Genomic DNA, 15,739 nt, shown 5'->3' on the forward strand with positions numbered 1-15,739 from the left:
TAATCTCTACAGATTTAAACAAAGATTTGTGTTAAAATTAGACCCCAGATTGCCTCCTTCTTTCAACAGCTACTTAGAGCAGCTTGGATAGAGGGTGTAAATTAGTTGCCCAGGAGTTGTAAAAACATTGGCTTTCTCCTGGAACTATGAGTGCTAGAATAAAAACTCCAAAAGACTATTTATGAGTCTTGGCAGGTACAGCGAGACAATGAATCCATTTTTATTTTTTTTATCTGGATCGGTTGGCTTAAGACTAAATATAACATCCCTGCCCTGTAGATGTCAGTGTAATAGTTCAATGAGCTGGAAGGCAATTAATCATTGTCTTGGATCATAACTAACGTAGAAAGTGAAATAAAGCAGATGGGGAAGCTCAGCACTTCTTTTTAATCAACACCTATATAATGATTAAATGCACTGCAAAATGAACACGAGACCACTGTCTAAATATTATTCTAAACAGTGTGCAGTTAATGTTTCAGGCACTCTGAGACACCTGTACACACTCATTCATATAGTACCGTACCCTGCTGCGATTAAGGGATAATTTGAAAAGATGCTTTTCTCAAAAGGTGTTATTGATTTCCTTTGTGGGCACCTGCCAGATACATTAGGACCCAAAGTATTCTGAGCTGAAAGTCAAAAAAGAACAAGAGAATCTTTATTACATTTTCTGCTCAGCACCTTTCCTAAGCTGTGATTCAGCAGGAGGAGGCTCTCCGAGGAGAAGACAATAACATTGAGTCACCTTGCTGCATTGTGAGCCTCTGGCAGCCGAGAGGCAGGAATCAGCAGCAGCAGCAGCAGCAGAGACCATGCTGCAGAGCTGCACTGGACTGCGCATCAACCATGTGTGTATTTGTGTGTGAATCAGTATGTATAAGTGAGTGTGTGTGTGTGTGTGTAGTGGGGATGATAATAAATCATAACAAGGTCAAATAACAGCAATTGAGCAGGGTTGATTACACTGCAGTATGTATGATGTTCCACGGCCCTGTGCTTTAATTTTAAGACTGGTGGAGGAATACACCACAAGTCAATTCTGCAGCAAATTACATCCAATTTAAGTACAGCAATATCAATAATACAGCGGTATTATTTATTAATCCAGACAGTATTTATGCCTGTTGCAGATGTTTGCCTGTCTGTGCTTGACAGTGCAGAACACTTATTCCTCAAAATGCAGCATAGTTCCTTTCTTAGCTCTGTTGCAATTGGGTGGTGCTCTGTGACACATGTGACGTAGCATTTTATGATTCACATATTTGGTTTGTTTCTTTAAGGTAAAATATAGCGAGTGCAGTACACATGAAATTAAAGGAAAAACCAACAGTCGTAACAGGTGTCTTGGTACAGTGTTGGGCCACTGTGAGCTGCCAGAACAGATTTAATGCTCCTTGGCATAGACTGATGATGATGGAGGGCACCATCTAACACGTCTCCCTTAGGTTTCCAACTGGGACTAGATCTGGCGCTGCAAAGGCTAAACTCATCAAGCCGCTCAGTGCCCTCCATGTGCCTCATTTGTTATTTCTGCACTTATATATTCAGTTTTATTCCATTTAATTTGTCATCTGCTGTAGGTCTCATTTACTTGGTAAGTTCTTATTATGCGTTCTATATGAACAAAGGCCCCATATGTGAGGTTAGAAACACATTACAGCTGGGAAAATTCTTTTGTTCTTTGACTGCTCTGTCAAGAAGATAAGACTAGAAGGTTTACAGTGAATCGGTTTCTGCACAGCAGCTGCACTATAATGTTTTCTGAGAGGAAACGTTTTATCTCTCACCATCTTTGAAGAACAGTGCCTTAAACCACTGGAGAGTGTTTCAACAAAGCATCCCCAAAAGGGAATCATAGATCAAATATTTATAATGTTGACAGATGCTCTCAGCTCACTGATGTGCACCCCATATGGTCGTATTTTCCTTCCACAAAGGGTATATAAAGACCACTGTAATCTACACCTCACAGGAAACACAAAGGGAAGGTATTTGTCTTTCTATGATTGACACATTTATTGGGGTACCTTTTGCTCTTCCCCAGGTACAGCACGTGATGTTACATCATATCAACGATAATGCAGTTATATAAGAGAGCACAGCATGATGAAGTGAACTTGCCTCTTGGTCTTGCTGCTCCATGCTCAGCAAAATAACTCCTGTGCCAACACTGCTGTGACTTTGAACATTGCCTGGCCTCACAAGTGAAATTTATGGGCAGCATTGGTAAATTGGGCAGGCCTGTTTGATGCGGTGTAAGCATTATTTTAATGTGTCATGGTCAGGAAGGCTCTCTGTCCTCAAAGCATGACTGCAGTGAAGGTGATATGAGGCTGACAAACATCAACTAAGGCTTCCATGCATAGACACTCGTTCATTCATTCTCACATGCAGGCATGCTCCACTCTGAGCACAGGCACACACACACAAATAGTTTTACAGAGACCTTGCAGCTTTTAAATGCTTTTATTTCTTTCTCTCAAGGTAATACGCATAATTGAAAAATCTATGCCAAGCTACCCCCCCAACACACATAGATTTATCTTAAAGTCTGTTTTTGTACCCTGGGTCTGAACTTCGGTTGTGTATTTTCCATTCATGCAGCACTACAGTAACCATGTACATAACGACAAATACAGGGTACATAACATGCATTGAGGGATTTGTAAGGGGCTATTGCAAAGGCAAGATATCTGAATCAATAGATAGCTTTAAATACTTGGGATATTTTGTTCAATATACATTGTCTGTGCACAGCATCTTTAATATAAGCTGTGAGTAGGTTCAGTAAAATATTGCAATATCTGCTTTAAAGGTCCAGTGTGTAAGATTTAGGGGGATTAAGTGGCATCTAGTGGTGAGGATTGCTCATTGCAACCTCCTTAAGATTTCTCCAGGTTAGATTTCCTTCAGAGTTCATTGTTCAGGAGGTGTTTACCGGGAGCTGAATCATCCTCAGAGGTCTCTGGCTCTCTCAAGCAAATGGATCAGAAGTCTCATTTATGAAACAGTGCGCAGGAGCCATACTAAAAATGTACATATGGATAAAAGATATTCGACAATTTCTACAATCAGGCTTCCACCTCACCATTTGCGCCTCCAATGTCCCCTCTCCAAAATGTCTTTAAGCATGGGTCAAGGTTTCTCCTATCAAGTTTGTTTTTATACATCACAACTTTTCCGCAGGAAGTGACTTACACCTCTTCCAGGCCTCGTTTTGTGCATATGCAATGTTTATAAATGAGACCCCAGGTGATTAAAACCAGTAAAAACACTGAATAAAGCAGTTTCATGTGCAAAGAAATAAGTGTTTTTCAAACGCTTTCATCCCAGAGGTGTTGCGAACTACACTGGCCAATGCAAAGATATGAATGGTCCTATCGGGAACCAGTGCTTGGTTTGTCCATTCCGGGCTACTGTAGAAAGATGGCAGTGCTACATGGCGATCTCTGTTGACAAGGACCCTCTCTCCACGTAGATATGAACAGCTCATTCTAAGGTAACGAAAATTAGTGATTATATGTAGTTAGGAGGTGCAGAAAGTCCAAGACTGCATAAATTTGGTGTTGCTTGTGACCAAGTCAGCTGAAGGTGGATGGATTTCCGTTTTCAGTCCTGGCCAATCAATGAGCAGGGTTTTCTTCTTCCTAATGCCTTTTTTCTTCCTGGTCAGTGATCGTTTTGGGTCAGATGAGCAGCTGTTGTAACTGCGTGACGTCCAGGTGGTTTGGTCCGCTTTAAAAAGTGCAGTGTGAAAGTGAACCAAACAAATGAAGGTTTTAAATTTTTCAGCATTCCCCGCCTAATTAAACTGAGTCCCATGGACTATCCTGGTGTGAATGTGGCCTAAATAAAACATATTTAATGTATTCCGTTTCTGGAATTATATCCCCTTAAATCCTACAACCTGGACCTTTAATTTCCTTGTGTCCATAGACATGTCTGCTGCCACCTGTCTCTTATGATAATGCTGGATTCTTCTCTCATCTCTCACACACACTTACATCTCCACATACTGTAGTATCTGAGAGAAAAGTGAGCATAAATCTTTAGATTCCTGTAATCCTGTAATATCTCTTACAGGACTTATATTATTGCAGCTAGAAATAGGATTGCTGCATTTTTGTTTTATGTGTGTGCCAGACATAATTGTCCTGAGATGTCCCAGTCGTGAATTCCAGCAATAGTCCAGTGCATTTCTATACCCTGGGGGCTACACCCTACTTTTCTCCGCAGTGGGCTTTATTCATTATTCTGTTGTTGTCCATCTGAGCTTGTTTTAACCCTACTCTACCAGACTGCAACTTGTGGGAACCAGTCCTATCCGTCAGCTCCAATTACATTAGAAAAGAAAGAGTCGAGGAAGTGGTGTGTTGACGAGTTTGGTATTCTTCCCCTTTAAAAAACTATGCAGCCCTAGCGGTGGTTTTTATGTGGGCTCCCTGGAAAAGTCTGCGGAGAGGGAGAGGGGGGACAAGCCGAGCCGGAGACGAGAGATCATGGCGGCACCTCTCGGACGGGACACCCTACCTGACCACTGGTCATATGGAGTTTGTAGAGACGGCCGGGTCTTCTTTATCAAGTGAGAAGGGTTTTTAATTTACAACCCTTGGTACTTTTACGAGGCATTATTAAGGATTTTTGTGGTTTTAATATCGCTCAGTAACAGGTGTCTTTCTTGCAGTGACAAAACTCATACCACTACTTGGCTACATCCACGCACTGGTGAACCTGTTAACTCGGGACACATGATACGTTCAGGTACGCTACAAACTATCTGATTTGTAGGATACCGAGGGGACGTTTTTTCTCCGCTGCAATGGATTTCCTGTCTCTGGCGGGTCGTTCAATGTGTTTTTGTTCGTGTTATAGATTTGCCGAGAGGATGGGAAGAGGGTTTCACGGACGAAGGAGCCAGCTACTTCATCAAGTGAGTGCTTCATGTGCATTGTTTCGCTGTTTGACCGTGGAAAATGTGATCCCATAAGCTGCTACAGTGTTGTGTGTGTATATGTGTGTGCGCTTTCCTTTTCATTGTCTTTCTGTCAGTGTGCAGCTCTGGCACCAACATGTTTGAGTTAAACTACATAAAAAAGGCTGTGCTGCTAAACACAATGTTGCAAAAACACAGCATGCACATGACAAATGACACAGAAACACACATCAGCATATGGATTAACACGCAGGGGTCCCATCGGATAGGTGAGAGCAATTATCTCTGCCTGCATTGTTAATGGAAAGTGGCAGTGCCTAGCAGGACAGGAAGAAGGTTATTAAAATTCTCCTCACATCCTCCATGCAGGACCTCTACTCCCTCCATTAGATACTGTAGGTGTACAGCCCTGGTGTGTGTGTGAGAGAGTGTGTGTGTGTGTGTGTGTGTGTGTGTGATGGAGAGACTGTAAAGGTTGCAAGAGAGGGGTGTGACCATGTGGTGACAGAGATGTATGACATGATTGCATTATTGAAGCAGAGAGGACAGGATTTACAAAGTCACAGACCGCAGCGTGAAGTTTTTTTGTCAGACGTCCTTCGCACATTTAAAATGATTCAGGTTGGAAATCAGCAAAAGGCACCACGCTATCAGCACCATGCCGAGACATCTGTCATGTTTAACTAGATAACTAAAGGATTATTTGCATTACATTTGCATGTCTATCTACACAGTGGATATTTGTTTGGATTCTGGTCTGTGGCGGTCACAGAAACCAGGAGTGTAACCAGCAAATCATGCTGAACCCAATCAGATAAGTCAGGCTGACAAATGACAAACATAAAGCGTACTTAAAACAAAGTGGAGACGTAAATTCGTCATTGGATCAGGATCATTGTGAATTACAACGACTCCTCCCATTGTTGCTTGTTTAAGATTTTGTAGTTCCACTAGCCGTCCTGTCATGGCCCTTTTAGTTTGCCCCATTTGTTCCAGACAGAGGAGCTGTACGGAGAGGTTTATATCCCCATAGCTGCAGTCTTTCCGAGGCTGATAGTTACTAAAAAGAGGGTTTTGCTCTGGCTCTGCAGACAACAGTTTGCAGCAGCGAATTAACAAGACAAACACTTTTTTTCATTTTAGCAATACCTGCTACAATAAGTACAAAAAGACATCCTATCATAGTTGAGCCAAACAAACGGATGTCCATGCATTCAGTAGACACTTCTCAAAACATTCTGGCATCCAACGAGGTCAGCTTTGAAAAACTCATAAAATGGTTTCAACTCACAAATTTGTTCTCGCTGACACTTACATTGTGTGTAGAAGAAAGGTGGTCTTTGTGTTTCCCTCGTTCACTCGCTTTTCCTCTGTAAGACGCGAGAACAATGCAACAGTGAAGTTGTGTGATATATGGTGGCCTAAACGCTGAAGGTTGTTAAATCAGTTGACTACTTGTTGCCGAGTTGGCTCGGTGGAAGGATCCTGTTTTGCTCCTGTTCGCTGCTTGTTTCCGTGTTTATGAGGGCTGATTTCGTGGAGCTGAACATTGGACAGAAATGTCTTGTCTTTCTACGTTCTTTTGGTGTGTGAAAGAAAGTCAAATTATTGTTCATTTGCCAGAATCCATGCATTTCTACATTTTATAACAAATGCAAAGTCACTTACTCATCGCTGTATTCTTTCTGGTTTGGTGGGTTGGACATCCTTGACCACTCACAGACAACGGCACTGGTTTATTTTTTCTATAAAGCAATATTGGGCAAACTTTGGGCCTACCTCTGCACCCTCCTGTGTGTCAACTCTGGCCGTTATCAGCTACGCTCCTTTAAGTGGTTGCTTTTTAATGTACCCTGGGTTTTAACAGGTCTGGGGAAAGCTGCATTCTCCTACTGTGCACCTTGGACATGGAACAATCTTTAAAAAGATCTAAAATTAGAAACACTTATATCCATTGATGGATTTAAGGACATCAAGGTGATCTCACTATGTTTGTATAGTTGTTGTTTTACTGTGGATGTTGTATTTGTTGCATTTTAAATGTGTTTTGATTGGCTGCTACCTTGGCCAGGTCAGTCTTGCAACAATGCAGTTACCAGTTCTGAATAATGACAAGAGGAATCTTTCCAAAAGCGAGTTTGTATCAAGTAGTGTTGTCTTGATACTAGAATTTCTAGCTTTGAAACAATACCTTAACAGATATCAATATTCAATACCAGGCCTTTGGCTCAGGAGGTAGAGTGGGTTGTCCACTAATTGGAAGATTGGCAATTCGATCCCGACTCTTCCAGTCTGCATGTTGAAGTATCCTAAGACAAAATACTGAACCCCAAACTGCTCCAGATGGCTGTGCCGTCAGTTGGTATGGATCGTATGGATGTTTACTGTAACTAAGTAGCAGCTGACACCTGGTAGTGTATGAAAGGGTGTGTAAATGTGATGTATAGTATTAAAGCGCTTTGAGTTGTCGGAAGACTAAAAAGGCGCTATCCAAGTGCAAGTTTATTTACCATTTTCAATACCAAAAACATTTATGGCATAATATTTGAAATTTATTAAAAGATAGATATAACAAGGCTTATAACCTTGTAGCTTTACAATGCTTTTATTTCTTTCTCTCAAGGTAATACACATAATTGAAAAATGTTTGCCAAGCCTGTTTTCGTACTCTGGGTCTGAACTGTGGTTGTGCATTTTTTTCATTCATGCAGCACTACAGTAACCATGTACATAACACAAATAATACAGAGTACATAACATGCTTAGAGGGATTTTTGAGGGGCTATTGCAAAGGCAAGGTATCCGAATTAATAGATAAGTTCAGTAAAATATTGCAATATTTGCTTTAAAGGTCCAGTGTGTACGATTTAGGGGGATAAAGTGACATCTAGTGGTGAGGATTGCTGATTGCAACCACCTGAAACTTCTCCCGGTTTGAATTCTGTCAGTGTTGATTGTTCAGGAGGTTTTAACTGGGAGCCAAATTATGCTGAATTAACATGACAACGACGACTTTAATTTTCTTGGTTAGTAGCAAAGAACAGCGCAATGACTGTAGTAAACATCAACAATAAGAGAGAACAAGAAAGCACAGCTGGTCAGGTGTATTACCACTGCATAAAATGGGTATGGAAACCCTCTCAGATATTCGGAATTGATATGTATTGATATATGGATATTTTTGACAGCAGTAGTGTCAAGTGACTTTGACTATGTAAATATTTGACAGTAAAGTAGGACATAATGATATTGAGATGATGCTGTTTTCTTAACAGCTATATGACAAATTGATTGGTCTTTGTTCTTGAAACAGTGGGACTATGAAGTCCCATATCGCTGCTTAGCGTTCATATGGATAATTACTTTGACTAACAGCTGAGCTGGTGATGAGTGCAACCTTTTCATTACACCTCAGTGGGGGCACTTTCTGTTGATGTGAGCATTTACTATTCTCAGGTGATGGAGTACTGTCGTTTCCTCATTGTGGAGAAGTTTATCTCAGGTGGTTTATTTGATTTATTGCAGACCTGGGTGACGCCAGGTTTCTGTATTTGTCCCATGTGTCTACAGGGTAATTATAGGAAGAGTCGCTCGTGTTAAGCTCACCTGGCCTGTAATTCCGGCTCTCAGCTAATTAGACTATAAGAGTGGATACACAGGCCTGGTTAATTTGTTGCTACTTTGTTCTTAAAACATGAGCCAGTTTGGCAGATTAAAAGTTAAAAACAGCCTACCCTCCTCCAGGAACATGTTAACAGCTTTGGTGTAAGATATGCTCTGGGTATTGTTATTATACTATATTGTAAGTTGGCAAAGCTGGAACACTTAAGACAGTGAACATGGCTCCCTAGCTCAATGGGATTATTCCTTACATCACATTAAAAATTGGAAAGGGACCGGACAACTTGGACTGTGGCCCTCTTTCAGACCATTAAAATCATCACAAGTGTTTTTAACTGGCTACAACTCAGCACTTTAAAATACCCATTAATACTATGGAGACATCCCCCATTAGTACTGAGTTTAGGTGAGTTTAATTTTCTGCTCCAGGCTGCATGCTGTGGTTCTTTGTGTCCGATTAAATTTCATCATTAATTTTAAGTTAAACATCAGACTTCATAAGCTTTCTTGACGTGGAATAAGATTTTTAGCCAGCAAGCTCTTTGGTATAATTCACTGCTTCCTCTTCTCGTCTCATCTCTTAGCTGTCCAGGAGGCATACCACAACAAACTCAAACAGGACTGAAGTCCACATGGTGCTGCCGTGACAACGGTCGGTAGATTTGGTTGTGTGTCTTTGGTGGAATTTAGCTGAGGTGGAGTACAAAGGAGGGATTGTTCAGACACTATCACCGTGACAAAACTCACACTTGTTTACACCTCACTGTAGGCCAGCCTGCAGACCCGAGCTATCTGATTAATGGTGGCTGATGTTCTGCTTGTTGTGATGTTCCAAATGGTCCAGCATATTTTCATTGTCTCAACTCAAACTAAGAAGGATTCATTTGTGACAAAATATAGTTTAGATTATGTAGTTTACAGAGCTTTTTAAACTCCAACATTAACAAATAAATAGATTGAAATTGGAGCGGAAGATTATCAAAACTAATGGCAGAGGTCTGTCACCGTCTGAAACAGATTGAAATAGAGAGGCTGTCACACTTCTGGCAACTCTCCAAGGGAGTGACCCATTTTGAAAATCTTCCAAAATCATCCCGTTTCAATCTCTGAAGATAATACGCCACAGATGAAACAGGTCTCTGTGTTGAGGTAAACATGTATAATGGATGCATATTAGGCAAGAAATTGGAGCGCAAAAGAAGGCTGGAATACATCATGAGGCAATGAGATGTGTATAACATACTGTATAATAGCTACAGTGCAACTTTGTGAAGCTTCCTGTTCAAGTCATAATAGAAGGCCTCAGCTGTTATGAACTGTAATGCATCTCTGACGTGGTTGAAGCTGGGGAAACTGAGTTCAGTTAGATCTGTGCTCCACCACATCACTGGCACTCACTGAGCATAGGAAATGTGCAATTCTATAGCTCCCTGAGGAAAAAAAATGACCCCACTGAAGTACAATGGTGTCCTGTTGAGGACACAGTTCACATTGTTGCTTACAATGCTGTGGAAGGGAAGTCCAGGAAGAAGCGGTTGATGCAAAACAAACATAGATTTCACACCAAAAAAGAGATTCTTCTGTCTCAGCTTCATTTGCCCATCAGGTATGATAACCCCATTAATATTTTATGGTGTTTATCTTCCCATTCTCCTGCTGCTTGTTATGTTTTTTTAGGTTGTGCTTGCATTTTGTAACTAGCTGACTATTTTTTGATCAGGACAGTATGAGTTAATTAGCCGTGGGATGTTTTGGGAGTTTTGAAGCAGGGCTTTTTAATAGGGGATAAAAAAGAAGTTTCATATCCCTACTGGGCCTTATCTCAAGGCTGTTTAATGAAGCTTTCTTTTTCTGCGAACACAGCAGATCCATACCTTACTGCTGGGTTCAAAACATCATTGCCAAAAAAGATAGAAGCAGAAACAGCCTCAAGGTCCTTGAAGTAACCTTTGCCCTTGCAGATTTCAGATTCTTTCAAAGGTCTAATGTGTATGATTTGGTGGCATCTAGCAGTGAAGTTGCAGAACTGAAACTTCTCCTCTGAATCAAGTGTGTAGGAGAACTACGGTGGCTGGCATGAAAACTCGAATGGCCTTCTCTAGAGCCCATGTTTGGTTTGTTTGTTCTGGGCTACTGTAGAACAGCAAGGTGGACTCCACGATAGAGGACCCTCTCTGTATTTAGCCATAAACAGCTCATTCTAAGGTAACAAAAACAGCAATTTTTATTTTCAGGTGATTTTAAACTTGAAAACATAGTTAAGGATATTATATACCATTTCTGCCAATAGATGCCCATGAATACGATTAAGATTTTTCGCTAGCAAACTGTACTTTTGACACTGTACATAACTTTTAAACTTTTACAGTGAGGAAAACTTATGGTATTCTCCATTGTGCAGGAGCATACTGTGTGAGACAGCTTTACTACAGTGGATTTAGGATATGAGTTTTAAAGAGTTTTCCCAATTGGTCCTCCGCTGGGCTCAGGCAGGAAGACAATCCAGTTAGGCTCCTTTTTTTTTTCTTTCAAAGAAGCAGCAGTAACTCTCCAGTAATCCCCTCAGTGATGGTCAATACTCAGATTAAAACTCAGAATGGGACCTCAAATTTCATCCTTAGGTAATGTTTTGAAGCTTAACAACATATTTCACTGACATTAGTCTAAGATTTTATTAAGTATGACAGATGAGACCAACTACTGTTGAGATTTGCTAAGTAACCTCGTGTTTGCACAAAGGACTGCGCATGTAAAGGGATGCTGTTTGGAAATCTTTGTCGGGTGCCTTGGGAAGTAATGAAGAAAGATTGAAAACACATCACTGAATACCAATCAGATAGAGCACTCACACCCCCAGGCAACAAGCGGAGGGGGGGATCAGTGCAAATGCTTTTGTTTCAGCAAAGCTGAGGTGAGGGTGACAGGAACAGTGAGGCGGCTGTTCATCTTCACAGATAGTTCACTTACAAAAATACTTTGCTGATTTTCAACCAGCTTTGTGCCATAAGAATGTGGGAAGAATGTATAAATGAACTGTGGTAAAATTCCCACCATCTTACCAACTCTGAGATCTCCATGCTCATCTCTGAGCTCAAAAATGCTTGGATGACGTAATTCTCCATGGCTCTAGAGCTGTTGCTCGAACTACAGATTGTACTTACTTATTTTTGTATGCCCCCCACTGCGGACACAAACAGTATAGAAGCAGATAGAGAGAGACACCTGCCTACTATGCAGTGCTGTTGCGTGATCCAGTGCATGATTCTGTGGCTGTATTGCCTATTTCTTGCTTAAAATGTTTTCAGAACCATATTTTAGCGCACTGTTTGGCTGTAATAAGAGATCAGTCCTCTCCTCTACCAACATAGAAACTGATATCTATAAATCTATTGTGCTATCTGAGAGTGCCCATGTTTAAATTGTGCTTGGATGTTACAGACAAGAAGGTATGGATGGAACTGCATATGTCATTGGGTTCATTCAGTTTGATCTGTTTGTCACAGATGTTTCACGTAATAAGATCCCGTAACACCAACAGCTTTCCTACTGTATATGCGCTCCAGCAAGTAAATATTAATTACATATTTATATAGTGCAGGTGTGGAGGTCTGCCCTTACTTGCTCATGCTTTGGCACACCTTGCACACCGGGTTGTGTTTGCCCTACAATTTCATGTCCAACAGGACCATCTGTGCTTGTTGCTGCCGCCGTAGAGATCCATGGAGTACTGTAGGAACCATATTTCTTGAAGCAGTGTCTTCAGACTTGTATGAAATCATTTTCAGCACCACAAAGCAAAGATATTGAAACCAGGCCATCAAAGGAACTAAAGCTATTTATAATATTTATCTTTCTTGATACATTCTGTCGTGGCTTTACTGAAACTGTCGTTTAGCTGTGTAATTTTCATTATGCCTCTTTGTAGACTCTGAGGAGCTTTTTTTGTCTCACCAGTTTCTGATGACAGCAGGGATTCCTGATAAGCACAGGATCAGCATCAGCAAGTTAAAGTTTAAATGAGCAACCAAGCTGCATTATGATTAATTAATTAATTTATTAATTTTTTTGCTACTATGAGCACAGTAGGGCTGGGCAATATAGAGAAAATCAAATATCACTAGCCTATATGTTACATACACTCAGCAGCCACTTTCTTAGGTACACCTTGCTAGTACCAGGTTGGACCCCTTTTGCCTTCAGAACTGCCTTAATTCTTCGTGGCTTAATTTAACAAGGTGCTGGAAACATTCCTCAGAGATTTTGGTCCGCATTGACATGACATCATCATGCAGTTGCTGCAGATTTGTCAGCTGTACATCCACAATGCGAATCTCCTGTTCCACCACATCCCAAAGGTGCTCTATTGGATTGAGATCTGGTGACTGTGGAGGCCATTGGAGTACAGTGAAGTTATTGTCATGTTCAAGAAACCAGTTTGAGATGATTTGAGCTTTGTGACATGGTGCAACGTGTTGTTGGTTTAGAGATGGTCTTCTGCGTACCTTGGTTGTAATGAGTGGTTATTTGAGTTACTGTTGCCTTTCTATCATCTTGAACCAGTCTGGCATCAACAAGGCATTTTCACCCAGAGAACTGCCACTCACTGGATGTTTCCTCTTTTTGGACCATCCTCTGTAACCCTAGAGATGGTTATTCATGAAAATCCAAGTAGATCACAGTTTCTGAAATACTCAGACCAGCCTGTCTGTCAACCATGCCACATTCACGCCACTTAAATCACCTTTCTTTCTCCATTCTGATGCTTGGTTTGAACTTCAGCAGGTCGCCTAAAAAGCATTGAGTTGCTGCCACATGATCTACTGATTAACTATTTGCTTTAACAAGCAGTTAACAATATTGATATAATATCAATATGTTGCCCTGCCTTAAGTTGAAAGGACAACTTATGCGCTTCAGTCCAATTAACTACATATCAGGAATCTTACAAATTTATTTGTACATGCTTGATTTTTTTTATCAAAGGGGTAACTGCAAGCAGACAACCAAGTACCCCCCCCCCCCAAAAAAAGAAAACAGTATATATATACTTGCAGATACAAAGAGTATCGTGGGTTTACAGCAGTTCAACAGCATGATTTAAGACCTTCTTTCCTCATTATAATTTTTTTAAACAGTGTGTACCTTATTAAGTTTTCATTAACTATTTTACATTGTGATTAGGGCTGTGTAACAAAGGTATACTATGATCAAATTGGGAGACATTCCAGTACGTTATTTTTAAGTTGGTCAGGATACCAGGCATTCTTTAAGGTCACGTTTGATATGTATAACATCTTTTATTTTTGCCCTCAAAGAAGTCACAAGGTCATGAGGCAGATATGTTACTGTATAGCAAAGACCGTCTCAGATATACATCACCCCTGCAGACTCCTGGGTGTGAGCTTGTGTTTAAACACAGTTCAGTCTCTCTCTCTTTCTTTTCCTTGCCTCAAGCTGTTTGTTGAGACAGTGACCTTCAGCTGAAAATAGATACTCCGAAATGGTGGTGTCATTCTTGACAGGCAAAATCCTGACGGATCAGATTACTCCTGCCTTATCTGGGCAAAATAAAGAAATTTGATTTTTGGGGACAGTATTGCTATGACAGGGACTGAAAATTACTGCACTACTGTATGTTGCAGGACTCCTCCCTTTGTGCGTAAAATGCCTGCTGATTGGACAATGTATTCAAATGGTTGATTCTTATTTTCATTATTCTATGAATGAGGCTTTATCATTAATTTTAGTTGTACTTGCTGATGAAATTAGAAAATTATCAAATGATTGATCAGCTGGAAACATAGGGTCGTAGGTTGTTCTTATCGCAGCATCAGTATCCTATGTTATGACAAAGTAGCAGCACCTTAGCTTGTGCTGGCTCATTTTGATTTAACCGTCTGCTTGTTGCGCTTCTCTACCCACCACTGCACCATGTGTGTTGTGCAGGGAATGAAAATACTGAATGAGCGGGCTAAATTTATTTCAAGGTCAAGAGAATAGCAAAACATGATGTAGTGCTCATTTGCCTGTCTTTGCACCGTAATATAAATAGTGCCCAAAATATTTTTCTTTTACAGAGGAAAGTGATAGAGTGGAGCAGGGAGAGAACTTGATATCTTTCTCTCTGTCTTTCACACACCTACTCACACCAACTACATGGAACATCACAAAGACTTAATTTCCTGATAACAAACGTGCATGGAGTATACAGTGAAACCTGCCTTGAAGCACGAATCATTAATCCTGCGAAGATGGCAACAGAGCACATTTGAAACCCATCTTAAGCAGCAGACAGAGGAATACTGAAACTGGAAATTAGCATTCATGGCCAAGGAATTGCAAATGGGCTGAGTCCTCTCAGTCTTGTTGTGGGATGATTAATTTTGACCATTTTGTCATTATCAGTACATCCTTGTATCATGTTTGAGTCGTGTCCAACTATTGTGTGCATCTATCTTCTCTCTGTGCTTGTGAGGCGGTCTTAACCTTCATTTGAGGCCAGAGCGTTTTATAAACAGCTGTGTGTGTGGTCAATATCATGTCATTTGGTGACTTATTACAGGGGCTTGTGACAGCTAAACAATACATACTGTACAGAACTGTCGAGGCCTACAAATAGAGTTGGAGGTTAAAGCAGCGGAGTGAATAAAGACGATGAAAACAAAGAGTAGATTGAGAGTCTGGTACAGTGGACGTTTGTGCTGCAGAATACAAAGGAAGCTTTCCATCAGGCCTTGTTTGGACTCGCAATATTTAACCCAGGAGTCTGCAATGAATGAATACATTAAGAGCTGTGGGCCTGAGGTGTGCTCTGTGGGATGATATACATTATCTAGAATGAGTCATTCACCGTCCAGACGGCTTGAGCAGTTTGACCAGTCAGAGCTGGAGCAGGACTCAGAGCAGAAACAGGGCAGGGGAGATGCCCAAGACGGGATGGGGACCTGCTGTTGCAGTTGCCTGCCCCTCGGCCAGGGGACTGACTCAGCTGATCATGAAACAGGGGTGGTTGCTGAGCTGGAGGAGGAGAGGCCGATTAAGACAAGGTAACACTGGTTTAATGGTATTATTACAGTTACATTTTGTCTTTTGCTTTGTGTAAAAGAAATGATTTTAGACATAAATGCTAATGCATATGGATATCTGTGATGCTATGATAACGTACAGCACATGTAAATGTCC

At 40.9% G+C, this 15,739-nt stretch overlaps 1 protein-coding gene across 15 annotated transcripts in view; it reads left to right on the forward strand.

Annotated features, from left to right (window-relative positions):
* The first annotated feature begins 4,435 nt into the window (after positions 1-4,435).
* plekha7b (pleckstrin homology domain containing, family A member 7b) overlaps positions 4,436-15,739 on the forward strand; it is a 96,538-nt gene continuing 85,234 nt past the window's right edge. For 14 of the 15 annotated variants that reach the window (XM_033628697.2, XM_078175383.1, XM_033628698.2 and 11 more), the window contains exons 1-3: positions 4,436-4,585; positions 4,688-4,764; positions 4,876-4,933. In XM_033628697.2, the coding sequence (XP_033484588.2) occupies positions 4,503-4,585; positions 4,688-4,764; positions 4,876-4,933 (218 nt within the window). In that variant the 5' untranslated portion in view covers positions 4,436-4,502. Of the gene's footprint in view, positions 4,586-4,687; positions 4,765-4,875; positions 4,934-15,436; positions 15,604-15,739 lie in introns of those variants that run through there. The other variant, XM_078175378.1, reaches the window with a different exon arrangement.

Source organism: Epinephelus lanceolatus, chromosome 2 (genome assembly GCF_041903045.1).
Source record: "Epinephelus lanceolatus isolate andai-2023 chromosome 2, ASM4190304v1, whole genome shotgun sequence".
Classification (NCBI taxonomy): Eukaryota; Metazoa; Chordata; class Actinopteri; order Perciformes; family Serranidae; genus Epinephelus; species Epinephelus lanceolatus.